Here is a 13,941-nt window from a genome sequence, read left to right as displayed (position 1 = left end):
ATATTCTTCTATGTGTGTGGACACGCTGGAGTGACAACATAAATTCATGTCCATACTTCAAAGTCCCTGACATCTGGAATTGAAGCATATGTCAAGAAATGTATAAACAAAGTAGAATACAGGCCATGCTATTAAATATCACCATGCCAATGCCCGCTGTACAAAAAACCTACTGAAATAAACATTACAGTCATAAACCGGGTTTCCAAGTTTTACAATCAAGGAGTGTAAGCCCTGATAACACTAAGTATTTCTAACTTACCCTTCAATGTTGTTTCTAACACAGCAATTCCTAGTTAGCCACTAATCTCATTCAACATAAAAGCTAACACCAATGTATATTGTTTGTGAAAACTAAACCTAGTTATTTTCAAGTGCATGTTCCACCTGAAATAACAAACGGTAATACTATCTTACTGACATCACATTGAAAAGTGATTGGGCTGAGCTGTTAAATTTCTCTAAATGATTCTGGAATTGCAGTAATCATGGTAAAGTCTGTAAGCCTGGTACCGCTGACACAGCAAGTACATGAGCAGGCTGTTTGGATGGCCCCTTCTCATGACATCGGGACAAACAGCTGAGGCAGTTGTCTTATGTTTCAGTCTTCACACATGTTCAGGATGTCCCATGTCAGGATTCAACTTTCTAAACTTTCCAAATATTTTTTGGTTTGTTGTTTAACGCCGCACTCCGCGAAATAAAAATAAAGTATTTTTACAACTGTGTTAGATGCAAATAGTAATGTATGGTCATAACGTTCCCACAAAGTTTAAGCACAGTACCCTCGTGGTTCTTGAGAACAAGATTTTAAACAGTTTTCATAATTTGATTTTGTAAATATTATAAAAAAATGAATTACAATAAAATCACACTGACTTGAACAAAATATCATGTCTTCATAAGAATGAACCTGCATGCCAAATTTCAGCTTCATCAGACAAGCAGTATCACAGGTGGTGCATTGTAGAAGTGTAAAGCTCTCACAACTGCAAAGATCAGTGTCATGGTTACTGGGGGTCACTGGGACATTAAGTAGATTGATGCTCATGATGTCAATCACTGGATTGTCTGGTCCAGAAAATAACCATGATCACTGCAGACATTAAAGAAGTACTTGCTTCAAAAGTCCTTGAAAACTCGAACGCTTCTACAGAATATTGGCTGCTATCCAAACATACAAGAAGTTTAACTTGACAAATCCATGAAACACTTCTGTACAAACTATTTGTTGTTGAAATGTTCTACTCTGTTCTTATTTTGCCAAATATAATATACTCTTGGGAAAAGTTAAACCAATATTGATTTTTTATTTCTATTTCAATATTTTGCTGGCAAGTGCCAAGTGGCAGATAGTCTAGACAACTCAAACACTAGCCTCACTCCAGCACACAACATTAGACTGTCTGATTATGCGAATGAACAATTAAAATCTGAGTAATTTGTATGTGTTTTTCTGTTCAAAACGTTTATACCTCAGTCAGAATAGACATTGCATAATGATCAGTGTTAGAAATTAATGGGATTCTGAAAGTTTTCTGCTAATTTTATATTTTCAGGTTTGGGTTGACAACACAAGTACCTTGCCATCTAGTCTAAATTAACACTGATAATGTTCACCAGTTGTCACAGTAGTAGTACATATCTAGAAGTAACTCGGATGTTCAAATAATCAATACATTCTAAGGAAAATACTGGTAAGTAGAAGAATGGAACACTATTAGTATGATCCTCAAGGAGCTGAAGTAGGTTGATGTTTCTATCTCTATAACAACACATATGTGAAACATGGCTGAAATCAAGCAATACATTCATCTATGTAAAATTCTCTCAAGGAAGTTGGTAGCTCAGCACAATCATGTCTCAGAGCCATTTGTTGAAATTGTTTTAGAACTGAAGTGACATCTTTACAATAAGTACTTTTGTTGATCAGCTGTTGGTTGTCAGTACTCGTCAACAACACAGGAAGCATAAACATTGAAAAATCCATCAGTGGTTCATCACAAGTGATCAAACGTAACAACAGACAGGGATATATCCATGACTGTAAACTATGTTCCCCTGGCTGGCAAAATGGGAAAAAATAGCTACTTTGTTCACAATTGAGATAATTTTTAAGTTCCCATATTTTTACTATTCAGAGGCAGGCCTATTTTAACATTGTATTAGGAGACAGGATTCAATGCAATAATACATAACAAGGCATTACAACCTCTTTGTATTTATTCCTCCTGTTATCAATGACATAAAGGTTGTTTCTAAAAAGCCAGAAATCTAGCTATTAGTTATAATATCAATGACATAAAGGTTGTTTCTAAAAAGCCAGAAATCTAGCTATTAGTTATAATATCAATGACATAAAGGTTGTTTCTAAAAAGCCAGAAATCTAGCTATTAGTTATAATATCAATGACATAAAGGTTGTTTCTAAAAAGCCAGAAATCTAGCTATTAGTTATAATATCAATGACATAAAGGTTGTTTCTAAAAAGCCAGAAATCTAGCTATTAGTTATAATATCAATGACATAAAGGTTGTTTCTAAAAAGCCAGAAATCTAGCTATTAGTTATAATATCAATGACATAAAGGTTGTTTCTAAAAAGCCAGAAATCTAGCTATTAGTTATAATATCAATGACATAAAGGTTGTTTCTAAAAAGCCAGAAATCTAGCTATTAGTTATAATATCAATGACATAAAGATTGTTTCTAAAAAGCCAGAAATCTAGCTATTAGTTATAATATCAATGACATAAAGGTTGTTTCTAAAAAGCCAGAAATCTAGCTATTAGTTATAATATCAATGACATAAAGGTTGTTTCTAAAAAGCCAGAAATCTAGCTATTAGTTATAATATCAATGACATAAAGGTTGTTTCTAAAAAGCCAGAAATCTAGCTATTAGTTATAATATCAATGACATAAAGGTTGTTTCTAAAAAGCCAGAAATCTAGCTATTAGTTATAATATCAATGACATAAAGATTGCTTCTACAAAGCCATAAATCGAGCTATTAGTTATAATATCAATGACATAAAGGTTGTTTCTAAAAAGCCAGAAATCTAGCTATTAGTTATAATATCAATGACATAAAGATTGCTTCTACAAAGCCATAAATCGAGCTATTAGTTATAATATCAATGACATAAAGATTGCTTCTACAAAGCCATAAATCTAGCAATTAGTTATAATATCAATGACAGAAAGGTTGCTTCTACAAAGACATAAATCTAGCTATTAGTTATAATATCAATGACATAAAGATTGCTTCTCCAAAGCCATAAATCTAGCTATTAGTTATAATATCAATGACATAAAGATTGCTTCTCCAAAGCCATAAATCGAGCTATTAGTTATAATATCAATGACATAAAGATTGCTTCTACAAAGCCATAAATCAAGCTATAAGTTATAATATCAATGACATAAAGGCTGCTTCTACTAAGCCATAAATCTAGCTATTAGTTATAATATCAATGACATAAAGGTTGCTTCTACAAAGCCATAAATCTAGCTATTAGTTACAATATCAATGACATAAAGGTTGCTTCTACAAAGCCATAAATCTAGCTATTAGTTATAATATCAATGACATAAAGGTTGCTTCTACAAAGCCATAAATCTAGCTATTAGTTATAATATCAATGACATAAAGGTTGCTTCTACAAAGCCATAAATCTAGAGCTCTATTAGTTATAATATCAATGACATAAAGGTGGCTTCTACAAAGCCATAAATCTAGCTATTAGTTATAATATCAATGACATAAAGGCTGCTTCTCCAAAGCCATAAATCGAGCTATTAGTTATAATATCAATGACATAAAGATTGCTTCTACAAAGCCATAAATCTAGCTATTAGTTATAATATCAATGACATTAAGGTTGCTTCTACAAAGCCATAAATCTAGCTATTAGTTATAATATCAATGACATAAAGATTGCTTCTACAAAGCCATAAATCGAGCTATTAGTTATAATATCAATGACATAAAGGCTGCTTCTACTAAGCCATAAATCTAGCTATTAGTTATAATATCAATGACATAAAGATTGCTTCTACAAAGCCATAAATCTAGAGCTCTATTAGTTATGATATCAATGACATAAAGGTTGCTTCTACAAAGCCATAAATCTAGCTATTAGTTATAATATCAATGACAGAAAGGTTGCTTCTACAAAGCCATAAATCTAGCTATTAGTTATAATATCAATGACATTAAGGTTGCTTCTACAAAGCCATAAATCTAGCTATTAGTTATAATATCAATGACATAAAGATTGCTTCTACAAAGCCAGAAATCGAGCTATTAGTTATAATATCAATGACATAAAGATTGCTTCAACAAAGCCATAAATCTAGCTATTAGTTATAATATCAATGACATAAAGGCTGCTTCTACTAAGCCATAAATCTAGCTATTAGTTATAATATCAATGACATAAAGGTTGCTTCTACAAAGCCATAAATCTAGAGCTCTATTAGTTATGATATCAATGACATAAAGGTTGCTTCTACAAAGCCATAAATCTAGCTATTAGTTATAATATCAATGACATAAAGGTGGCTTCTACAAAGCCATACATCTAGCTATTAGTTATAATATCAATGACATAACGGTTCCTTCTACAAAGCCAATATCAATGACATAAAGATTGCTTCTACAAAGCCATAAATCTAGCTATTAGTTATAATATCAATGACATAAAGATTGCTTCTTCAAAGCCATAAATCTAGAGCTCTATTAGTTATGGGCGGTCGGGTAGCCTAGTGGTTAAAGTGTTAGCTCGTCACTCCGAAGACCCGGGTTCGATACCCGATATGGGTACAATGTGTGAAGCCCATTTCTGGTTTCCCCCGCCGTCATATTGCTGGAACATTGCTAAAAGCGGCGTTAAACCATACTCACTCATTCACTTCAAGAGATGCCAGATGGCATGTAACTGACCCATTCAGGCCCAGTGAACTAAAGAAACTAAATATGACTGGTGGTCAAAACAGTAGTAAATTTACTTGTAGTAATTGTCAGTCGAAGCGAATGATTGAATAAGTGGCCAGATTTAAACAGCAGTTGACAGCATTGAGTTGACCTTTCCAGAATGGTTTTGTACAAAAAATAGCATTATCCATCCTTGTTGTATACATGAACATGGTAGGTTTCTGGATGAGATAATTTCTAGTAGAAGGCTGGCTGCACCAATATACAGTGTTTGAAATTGGTACTAGTCCTGTTGTCCTTGCCAACTGCCCAACAGTTAAGGTAATCATAGGGACTTGTAGGAATTTGCAAATTTTAAGGGTTTTGTTATCATATAAGGGCAGTGGACTAAAAATGTTAGTTTCTACTGATATAGAGGGTAAGTCAAGGCATTTTCGACCTGACTTGTTTCTTATTTACTTGCAAAGTGCAGTTTGGATACCTATTTGGAAGATCCAAATTCTTATCGTCTTCCATCACTATCAGTATTCAAAAACAGGTACAGGCCTCCTTCATAACATTCAACAGTGACAATATCCTCGACGTGTGAGTGTACATTCATGAATGCACAAACATTAATTATATCACCTTTTACTATTGATATTTGACCCATTGTTTTGAATTTTTTATTGTGAACCTAATCCAACCAAGCTGGCAATTAGTATTTTGTAATCCATAAGAAATAATCACGAGCTTTCTCTCCAATTTGCCTTTTCTAAGCTCTAATAAAAACATGACCAAAGCGAGATATTTCAAACAGTGTTTGCCTTGTCAGCTTTGCTATGCGGAGCTCTAATGTCTTGGTTTGAGAATTGAATCAGGCACGTGACGTCACATACAGAAGTTATTTCATGATGGATTTAAAAACACACAGAACCATCAACGTACTGTCCTTTTAAGCTGCAGTGACTATAGCCAGTATGGCCTGTGAAGCTTGAACTTTGAAGTCATCAGCTTCCATGATTAATACATACTTCCTGGTACATTCTGTTATACACCAAGGGTGTTAATAAAAGAACATCACAGTCAGCAATATTCCATCTATATCACAACAGTCTGTAAATCATCTGACCAACTCCGTGGTCCGATAGAGTGTCTGCCCAGAGTGAGTACTTGTTGTTACCCTGCCTGGTGCTTTGGCATTAAGGACATAAAATAAGGACTGGTCGGCTCAGAGTCAGTACTATGTGTCTGTGTGGGATATTCATGTTAAAACTCTGTAATGGTATCTCAGTAAACTAGCGCTATAAAAACGGCATTAGTCAGACTAGCTAGCATGCACACGGAAGCATGTAGCTATATAATTTCAATGATCCTGTGTGATCTAAATCTACACATGTCACTTGTTTATCTGAAGCAATCTCATTAAGATCAGATCTTCTGTTACAATATGATACCTCTCTGCATTAAGATCCAAGAACACCCCTATAGACGGTCGTGTCAGGTGAATCCTGAGCAACGATTGACTGCCAAATCAAGATGAAGTATACATGGGTTCTTGGGCCAATCAGATGTCATCTTTCTAAAATGATTCTGCTTTATTTCTTTAATGCCTCTATTTGAAAATGTATCAAATATCCACAACAATATAATGGCACAGCTATATATATTCCCATGACTATCCTTGTTTTCGAGGTACAGAAATCAGATATGCATGCGTGAATGCTTTGATCACTATTACCAAGAATACAGATGCTTTACCGCTCACAGAAAACAGTGTTACCAACACTGAAAGAATAACAAATAATCTATCCTGATTAAATAAACAATATAAAGGAAGCCATCTATTGATACATAAAAAGCTGGAAGCCCTACCATGCCTACAGAAACAAATACCATATTATATTTTACACAGCACATAGATTGATGGAAATTAGGGGAGTTGACATCTTGACTATAAGGTAAAGTCACTTCACAAAAGTATTTACTGGAATGGTAAGAAAACCCTAATGATGCTGAAAAGTAAGCCTTGCTTGGGGCATTAAGCTGCTATAGACACATGATGGAGGCTACCCTTAACATGTTTAAGTTCTGTTTCAGCTCAAACATGTCTGCTGATTTGCTACTTGTCTCCAGTTCATGTCACACTTCACTGACCTGGTGTGTTTTGACTGTCTAAGTTTGCTTCTTTCAGAGTTTATGTAGGAGGGATTTGTAGCTATGTAAGAGTGACCAACAGATGCGAGATGGTTCAAGCACAGCATCACATAGCTACAATAAACAGTTGGGTCAGCATAGACAATAATAAAACTATGTCTTCAGTCATTCCTAAAAAATGTAAGCTGAAGATAAAAATATACCAATGCTGTGGCATCAATTCAGCAATTCCATCTTTCCCCACTTGCATATGGTTCATCATGTTAAGTATTGACATAGCACAAACAATGTTGTCACACACCATGAAGCTTGACACATGTGTATCAGTGATGCTGATAGGATCACTGTTGGCACACCTTATACTGCTTTGTACCCAGGTACGTTTGAGTAGACTAAAAAGTATGCTTGTTAAATACGGAACAAAATGCACCCACTAACATTTATGATTATTTGTGTTCTCTATATCAGATGTCACTGATTTTATCTAACTATGCATATTTTACTTATCAAAGTTCAATATTTACAATAGTAGCGCAGAATAAAAGCCGGGCCTCGCACACAGTTTGACAAGGGAGATAACTCCATCGTATTGCGGTACAGGGAAAAGTTGTGTATGGAGGCCCGAATTGGACAAAAACACGACATAATTCTACCAACCACTAAGTATGATGATGCCAGACTTAAGTGATTTGTCCAGACAAGTGCAAAAACGGCACTAGTAAAATTCTGAATGTGTTATCAGTAATAGGTATTCAATGCATATTTACCGAAAAGTAAGAGAAAAATATTTTAAAAAATCAACAACAAAATATGAAAAATGAAGTTTAAAGATTGTTTAAAAAAAAATTAGATGACAATAATTTGTCAAAATATGGAAAAATGTTAAAAATTAACAATAGATAGATAAAAAGCACTCCTAGTATGCCAAAAGTATGTATTTATACTAGTGAAGCAGCGGTAGAAACTAACAGTTTCAGTCCACTAGTTCTTATAATAATAACATATAGCAAAATCTTTAAAAATGGCTAATTTCTACTAGTGCTTAGGATACCTTTATTATTGGGCAGTTTGGCAAGGACTATAGGACTAGTGCCAATTTCTAACCCTGTGAAGTATGGCATTATGGCCCTTATGATCTCCTAATAAATTCTGGGCAGAACGTGGGAAAAATGTGCGGACTTCGTAACTTTTGTAACCTTATTAGTCGCCATGAATATGCAGATGATCTAGTTCAGGTCGATAGAGAAAGTTTACTTATGGAACTGTGGGTTATATCGCTGGCCATTGATAGATGGGGGGTAAGGCAAAAAGATGCCAGAAGTAAGTATCATTAATAACTCCTTACTTACAGAAGATCGAACATTCTGAGGAAATTGAAATTGTTTACAAAGCAGGCACTTCCTGGTTATTGACTTGCATTAATGGACAACAACTAAGGAGTGACGTAATACACTGTGCACCTGGGCAATCATATACACGGCAGAACAAGCCGATTAAACTCGGAATGTTTTACAAATTGCAGCGCCATCTGGCGTTCTTTATTGTCAATGTCCTTTCGTGCTCACTGACGTTATTATTGTAAATGTCCTTTCGTGCTCACTGACATTCTTTCGTACACATTGTTCTTTCTTTTCTTGTGACGTCTTTTAGTAACATTTGACAATTAATATTGTGTACCTTGACCTTTATTTCAACTTTGTATTTTTGTAACCGGCGTCTCATTGTTTTATATTTTGACCTTTATTAGTTACATTGGGAGTAGTGCACTTTACCAGGCACACTTTTTCAGATCCAATTAGCGCTGTGGGGGCTCGAACGCGCAAGGAGGGCTCACCGGCTCTGCTAATTAATGCGTTAATTAGATGACACTCTACCACTGGACCACAGGCTCTATCACATGTAATCAGTGCTCGTTTAACAGGTCATTAGAATCCCCATTGACATGCATGCGGTAATTGAGCGGATGGTAGAGCTCGGGCTGAGCCCAGTAAACTGCATTGTTGCCGTTACATTTAGTTCTTTATTCGTAATATTTGACCTTTATTGTGTCCTTTTGTCCATTTTTTTAAATTTTATAAATTAGTTTTTTAACAGAATGGCCGCCCCTAGAAAACAAACAACCCTTTCAGCATCGGTGATGGATGACAATCAGGTAACGAGAGTTATTTTTAAATTTACAATTTCTGTTGAAGACAAATTAGAACTATCATGATCAAGAGATCGGGGTGATGATACTAATACTAAATGTTTGGTATCTATATATAGAGAGTGAGATTTGTATATAGTTATGTTTTCTTGGCTGTGAAACTAACGTTTTATTTTACCACCGTTCTCGTTTGTGTACAGGGTGTATTTGGGTCAGTAGAACTATATTATATGAAGTCAGTACGTGTAGTCATATTCCAAATGATAAATCTTCAATCAAAATGCTATCATCTGGATCCAACGGAAGAACGTCTGAGGACTGACTTACCATGTATACTGAAGTCGTCAGTTTTCAACACTTCGTAAGTTTACTGTCAACGCCATGTAATAATCGCTAACCAGCGCGAGATGTGCAATTGTTCTCAGTTCTCGATCATATGTTAGTCTCATGATTATTTATAGATGTTATCGTCTTGCATATTATGACAAAACTATAAGGAAAGCATTGTGAGAAAAGTAAGCCCTGATTAAAAGTTTACAAAGCAAACAATTTGGTTTAGAGGTTTTTACAGGTGCCCGGAAGTGAGCAAAGGGGAACAACTCTCTACAACAGTCGTCGCCAGCGTTACTAAGCAACTGAAAAACAGGAACCAGCATGCTGACTGTTTTGTGCACGTCAGATTCGCACAGCATACGAAACATTACGTCTCCCGTATTGTAACCTCTGCAAAAGGATGGATGGTCTAGGTACTATTACGTGGTGGGGATTTAGTCCTGCCATCGACTTTCAGGATGCTGATGTTGGAGCGTTGATGGAGAAAACGTCGTTGCAAGATACAAATGATGTGGTAAATATTCTGTTGGTTGGAGCTGGAGACATAAGACATATATTGAAGACAATTGCTAACAGGAAGAGACACAAACACAAGAAAATAAACATGTTTGTATGCGAAGCAGCCTTAGAACTCTATGCCCGTGATATTCTACTTATGACGGTAGCCCTTGAAATGCAAGATAGAATGGGCTTGCAAGAAAAGAGTGAGCTATTTCTAGAATTGTATGGAAACATACTTATAAGGGAACAAACAATGCAGTACGTCCAGAAAAAGGCAACAGAATTCATCAAGATGGTGACAGATGTTGACTATTTGGAAGAAAAACTTCCGGTGTTTGATTTATCACAGCTCAAGTTCAAAGAACGAGACTTTCTGGAGGGTATCTTCAAACTGTGGCAAAATACAAAGTTCACATTTGATGTATCTAAATGTTGGGATTTGCGAATGCGCCAAAACTTAAAGACACGATACGACACAAGAATGAATGTTTTTGACTGGGACTATCATATGGGACTCGCAGAAAGAGACGCCGACGTTGTGAACAAGTCCGAATATCAGACCTGGAGAAACACTGGAGTTGCTTTCGAGTTCAGAGAGGGAACATATGACACCCCAAATAAGACCATGGCATCTGCTCGAGTGTTTGACCATCAGGGAGAAAAGCATGGGAGGATGGGATACTGGGGAGATATTATTGTCAGTCCTTACATTTCACTAGGAATTGAATCAGAAGAGCAGTCTTTATTCAAAAAGTGTAATAACTTGTACACAAAAACAGCAGAAGATGTTTCACAGTTCAATATGCAAGCCATGCTGCATGAACTTGCAACAGGTGAGAGGTACAAGCAACCAGTGAAGGAAGAATCCAAACAGTCATCCTCGGTGAAATTGACTGAAATTACAGAGGAAGAGGAAGAAGAAGAAGAAGGAGAAAATAGTGAGGAAGAAAAGATGGCATCATCATCACAACATGAACTTCCATACCAAGCCATCCCTGTTGATGATGTCAAGGTCACATTCTTACCAATTGGCCCTGTGAAGGATCATGTTGCTGCCAAGAGCAAATACCAGAAATTCTTTGATGTTGTATACTTCTCAAATAGTATGGTCCACCAGCTTACTCCAGATGTCAGCAAAATATTTGCAAAACAATGTACAGTCATCTTGGAAACTGCTCAGTTTATGATTGAAATTAAGAAGGAACAAACAGAAGAATTCCTGAAGAAAACAGCATCAATGGCCAAAACAGCAGGGTGTGAGCAAGTGGAGACAGTTGGCTGCAAGTCAAAGAGCTTCACGAGACATGTTTACAAAGGGGATGAGTGATAGAGATATTCTTCTGTGGTGATAATCTGTCCAGTTGAAAATGACCAAATGACTCAGTCTGAATTCGGTTGCAAATCACAAATCCTCCACTGAATGGGAAACTTTGCCATTATACAACATACATGTGATAGGATCATGATCTACTTTGTATTCTGACACCTAACAGAGAAGGGTGCATGTTCATGTGATTGGATGACACCTTGAAAACAGCTCAACGCATGTCGTCATTGAGTATGAAAAGACATTTTACCAAAGTCTGTTGTTCTAATGACCCCAGTCACGTTTTCAAAAGCAGGTTCCTAATGTGTGTCACAAGTAAACCAGACTATCAAGGATGAAGGCATGAATTGTTTCGAATGCAGAAGATAGTTCAAATACACTGTTTGGGTCTTGAAAGTTGGATGAATGAAAACACTTATCTGTTTTGACACCTACCAGGTTTTCAGACTTTCTTGTTAATGATGTTCATGTAATTCACAAGGTGAATCTAAAGAGTGTTCATTCTGTTGGTTTCTGTTTCCATAATGAACACACTGGTTCATGGTTATGTCTGAAGTGTGTCATGATCTATCTTGTCATGGAAGTAAGAGTTCATGGTAGGTCAGATATGATTTTAACATATGTCTATTCATCATGTTCATTATGGTGACTATAAATGTTTTCATAAGAGGCGATTGAGGGAACAGGTGGTCATGCTCGCTGACTTGGTTGATGCATGTCATCGTATTCCAAATGTGTGGATTGATGCTCATGATGTCACTCACTGGATTGTCTGGTCCAGACTCGATTATTTACAGTCCGCCGTCATATAGCTTGAATATTGCTGAGTGCGGCGTTAAATAACAAACAAACATTAGTAGGCAGTATGACTGAAATGGTTGATTCTGGGATTGAAAATTGCACTTTATTCTCATTGACGTTGCAATAATTATGGTGCTGAATCATTAAGGTATTTAACATTGTTCCTGAAATCATTCACTGTTTTCATCTCCAGCCATCTGGAAGGATACATTAAGTGTTAAGGTGGGTTAACTGTTTAAATGTTGAGATAATTAAAGATATACCGGTAAACCCGATTCTGTTTGTATTTATTCCTGTGTCAACATCACATGTATGGAGTTAAAAGAACGACTTGTGAATAGGTACATGTACCTGGTAGGATGAGATGGTCTTGTGACATAACCTTCCAGCAACTCACGAGCAGCTTGCATTGTATGTTCCCCAGGGAGCTGAGAATGAAAATCAAGTGCTCACAGATCCATTGACCAGATTAATCATGTGGAGCTTTATTGGTGCATTATAAAGATGCACTTAATAACTTATACCAGCTAACCAGGAGTGGCTGCATCAGTAGTTTTGCATCTACTGGTATTTGCATGACTGCCCAACTGACTTGCATGGACAATCCGCTCTTTCAGGTTCTGTAAACAAGGGTAATGTATTCAGGGAAAAACATACAGCACCAGCTGTACATCTGTCTGACAAGAACATGATTGCATATTGTTTTGAGTCTCTATTTTATTTTTAAGAAAGTTGCTATTTACATGGCTATTACTTATTCAGTCCCGATCATTGATAGGGTAATTGATAATAAATAAATCGCAAGCGATTTCGTGGCATTTAATTGACTAACAAAGCAAAGAGTTTTTGTGTTGGTTGCCATAAACTGAAACAAAGTTTGGCCACGCCTACTAACAGACTGCTATTTCCTGACTGGCTGGAAGTAGAATTGGTGGGGCTTGTGAACAATGTCAGATTTCGTATTGTCAACAGTAATTTTTGTGCTTGTGGAGGACACCAATGTCCATACCTTCATAAATCACTCGCGTACTCACACTGTGCACAGTATTTACTTGATGCCAGTCTGTACAAACGCAAAAAATATTTAAGTCCATTCTTAATTGAATCACTGACTCAAGATGTGCAAAGTGTGGCATAGAATTTATTTGTGTTGATTTCAACAGTTGGTAACCCCAGTCCCAAACCTGGTTTATCAAAATGACCAAATGTAAATACACAAGCTGAAGTACATTGTGTTTGTAACATTCCAGTCAAAAAGTCTTCCACTGCAAAAGATATATTTCCTTGAGGATGACTGCATATTTTCACTACTACCAGTATTTGTGAATGCAAAGGCAAATAAACAACCTAGATGTTGCCCAGTAGAGTTGATCCCTAGTATCCCTTGATGTAGGAGGGACCAGAATGATCTTGAGTGGGTAATCCTTTGATGACGGTCTGATGTTGCAGAGTGACAATGTCATCCTACACTATTCGAAGATGCTTTTTGCTTTTTGAGTTAGTTATGCTTACAGCCTTTTTTTCACCATCTTTCAGTTTCAGCAATTCAAGTTAGCTGATATGGAAGCAAAGGTGAGGTGATGTTATGGGGTTTAAGGTCGTGTCAAAGATTATTGCGCTTATATAGTGACATGCATGCACGTGTGTGTGGCTGTTTGTACTAGTCTGGACTGATGCCGATTTATAGTGCTAGGTCACTGAGATAGCACGCCTCAGTTGAACATGAATACCCCACTCGGACACAGTATACTGACTCTGAACT

General features: G+C 36.2%; 2 protein-coding genes across 2 annotated transcripts in view; one reads left to right on the top strand and one right to left on the bottom strand.

Moving 5' to 3' along the window:
- LOC139474207 (exostosin-like 3) overlaps positions 1-9,607 on the bottom strand; it is a 47,790-nt gene extending 38,183 nt beyond the window's left edge. Inside the window, exon 1 of the mRNA XM_071257117.1 lies at positions 9,545-9,607. The gene's annotated coding sequence lies outside the window, so the exon portion shown is untranslated. The remainder of the gene's footprint in view (positions 1-9,544) is intronic.
- A 279-nt stretch (positions 9,608-9,886) lies between these two features.
- LOC139461422 (dynein axonemal assembly factor 3-like) lies at positions 9,887-12,418 on the top strand. Its single transcript, XM_071242995.1, has one exon. It carries the CDS (start codon positions 9,951-9,953, stop codon positions 11,376-11,378), a length of 1,428 nt encoding a protein of 475 aa, XP_071099096.1. The 5' UTR covers positions 9,887-9,950; the 3' UTR covers positions 11,379-12,418.
- The last annotated feature ends 1,523 nt before the right edge of the window (positions 12,419-13,941 follow it).

The sequence above is a fragment of the Haliotis cracherodii genome, unplaced genomic scaffold (genome assembly GCF_022045235.1).
Source record: "Haliotis cracherodii isolate W230 unplaced genomic scaffold, xgHalCrac1.p SCAF_1, whole genome shotgun sequence".
Classification (NCBI taxonomy): domain Eukaryota; kingdom Metazoa; phylum Mollusca; class Gastropoda; order Lepetellida; family Haliotidae; genus Haliotis; species Haliotis cracherodii.
Note: the sequence above shows the minus strand (reverse complement) of the source record. Positions and strands in the feature narration are given on the sequence as shown.

Bases quoted from the DNA above. Each gene is read 5' to 3' on its own strand.
- LOC139461422 (XM_071242995.1), top strand. From the start codon at position 9,951: ATGGATGGTCTAGGTACTATTACGTGGTGGGGATTTAGTCCTGCCATC.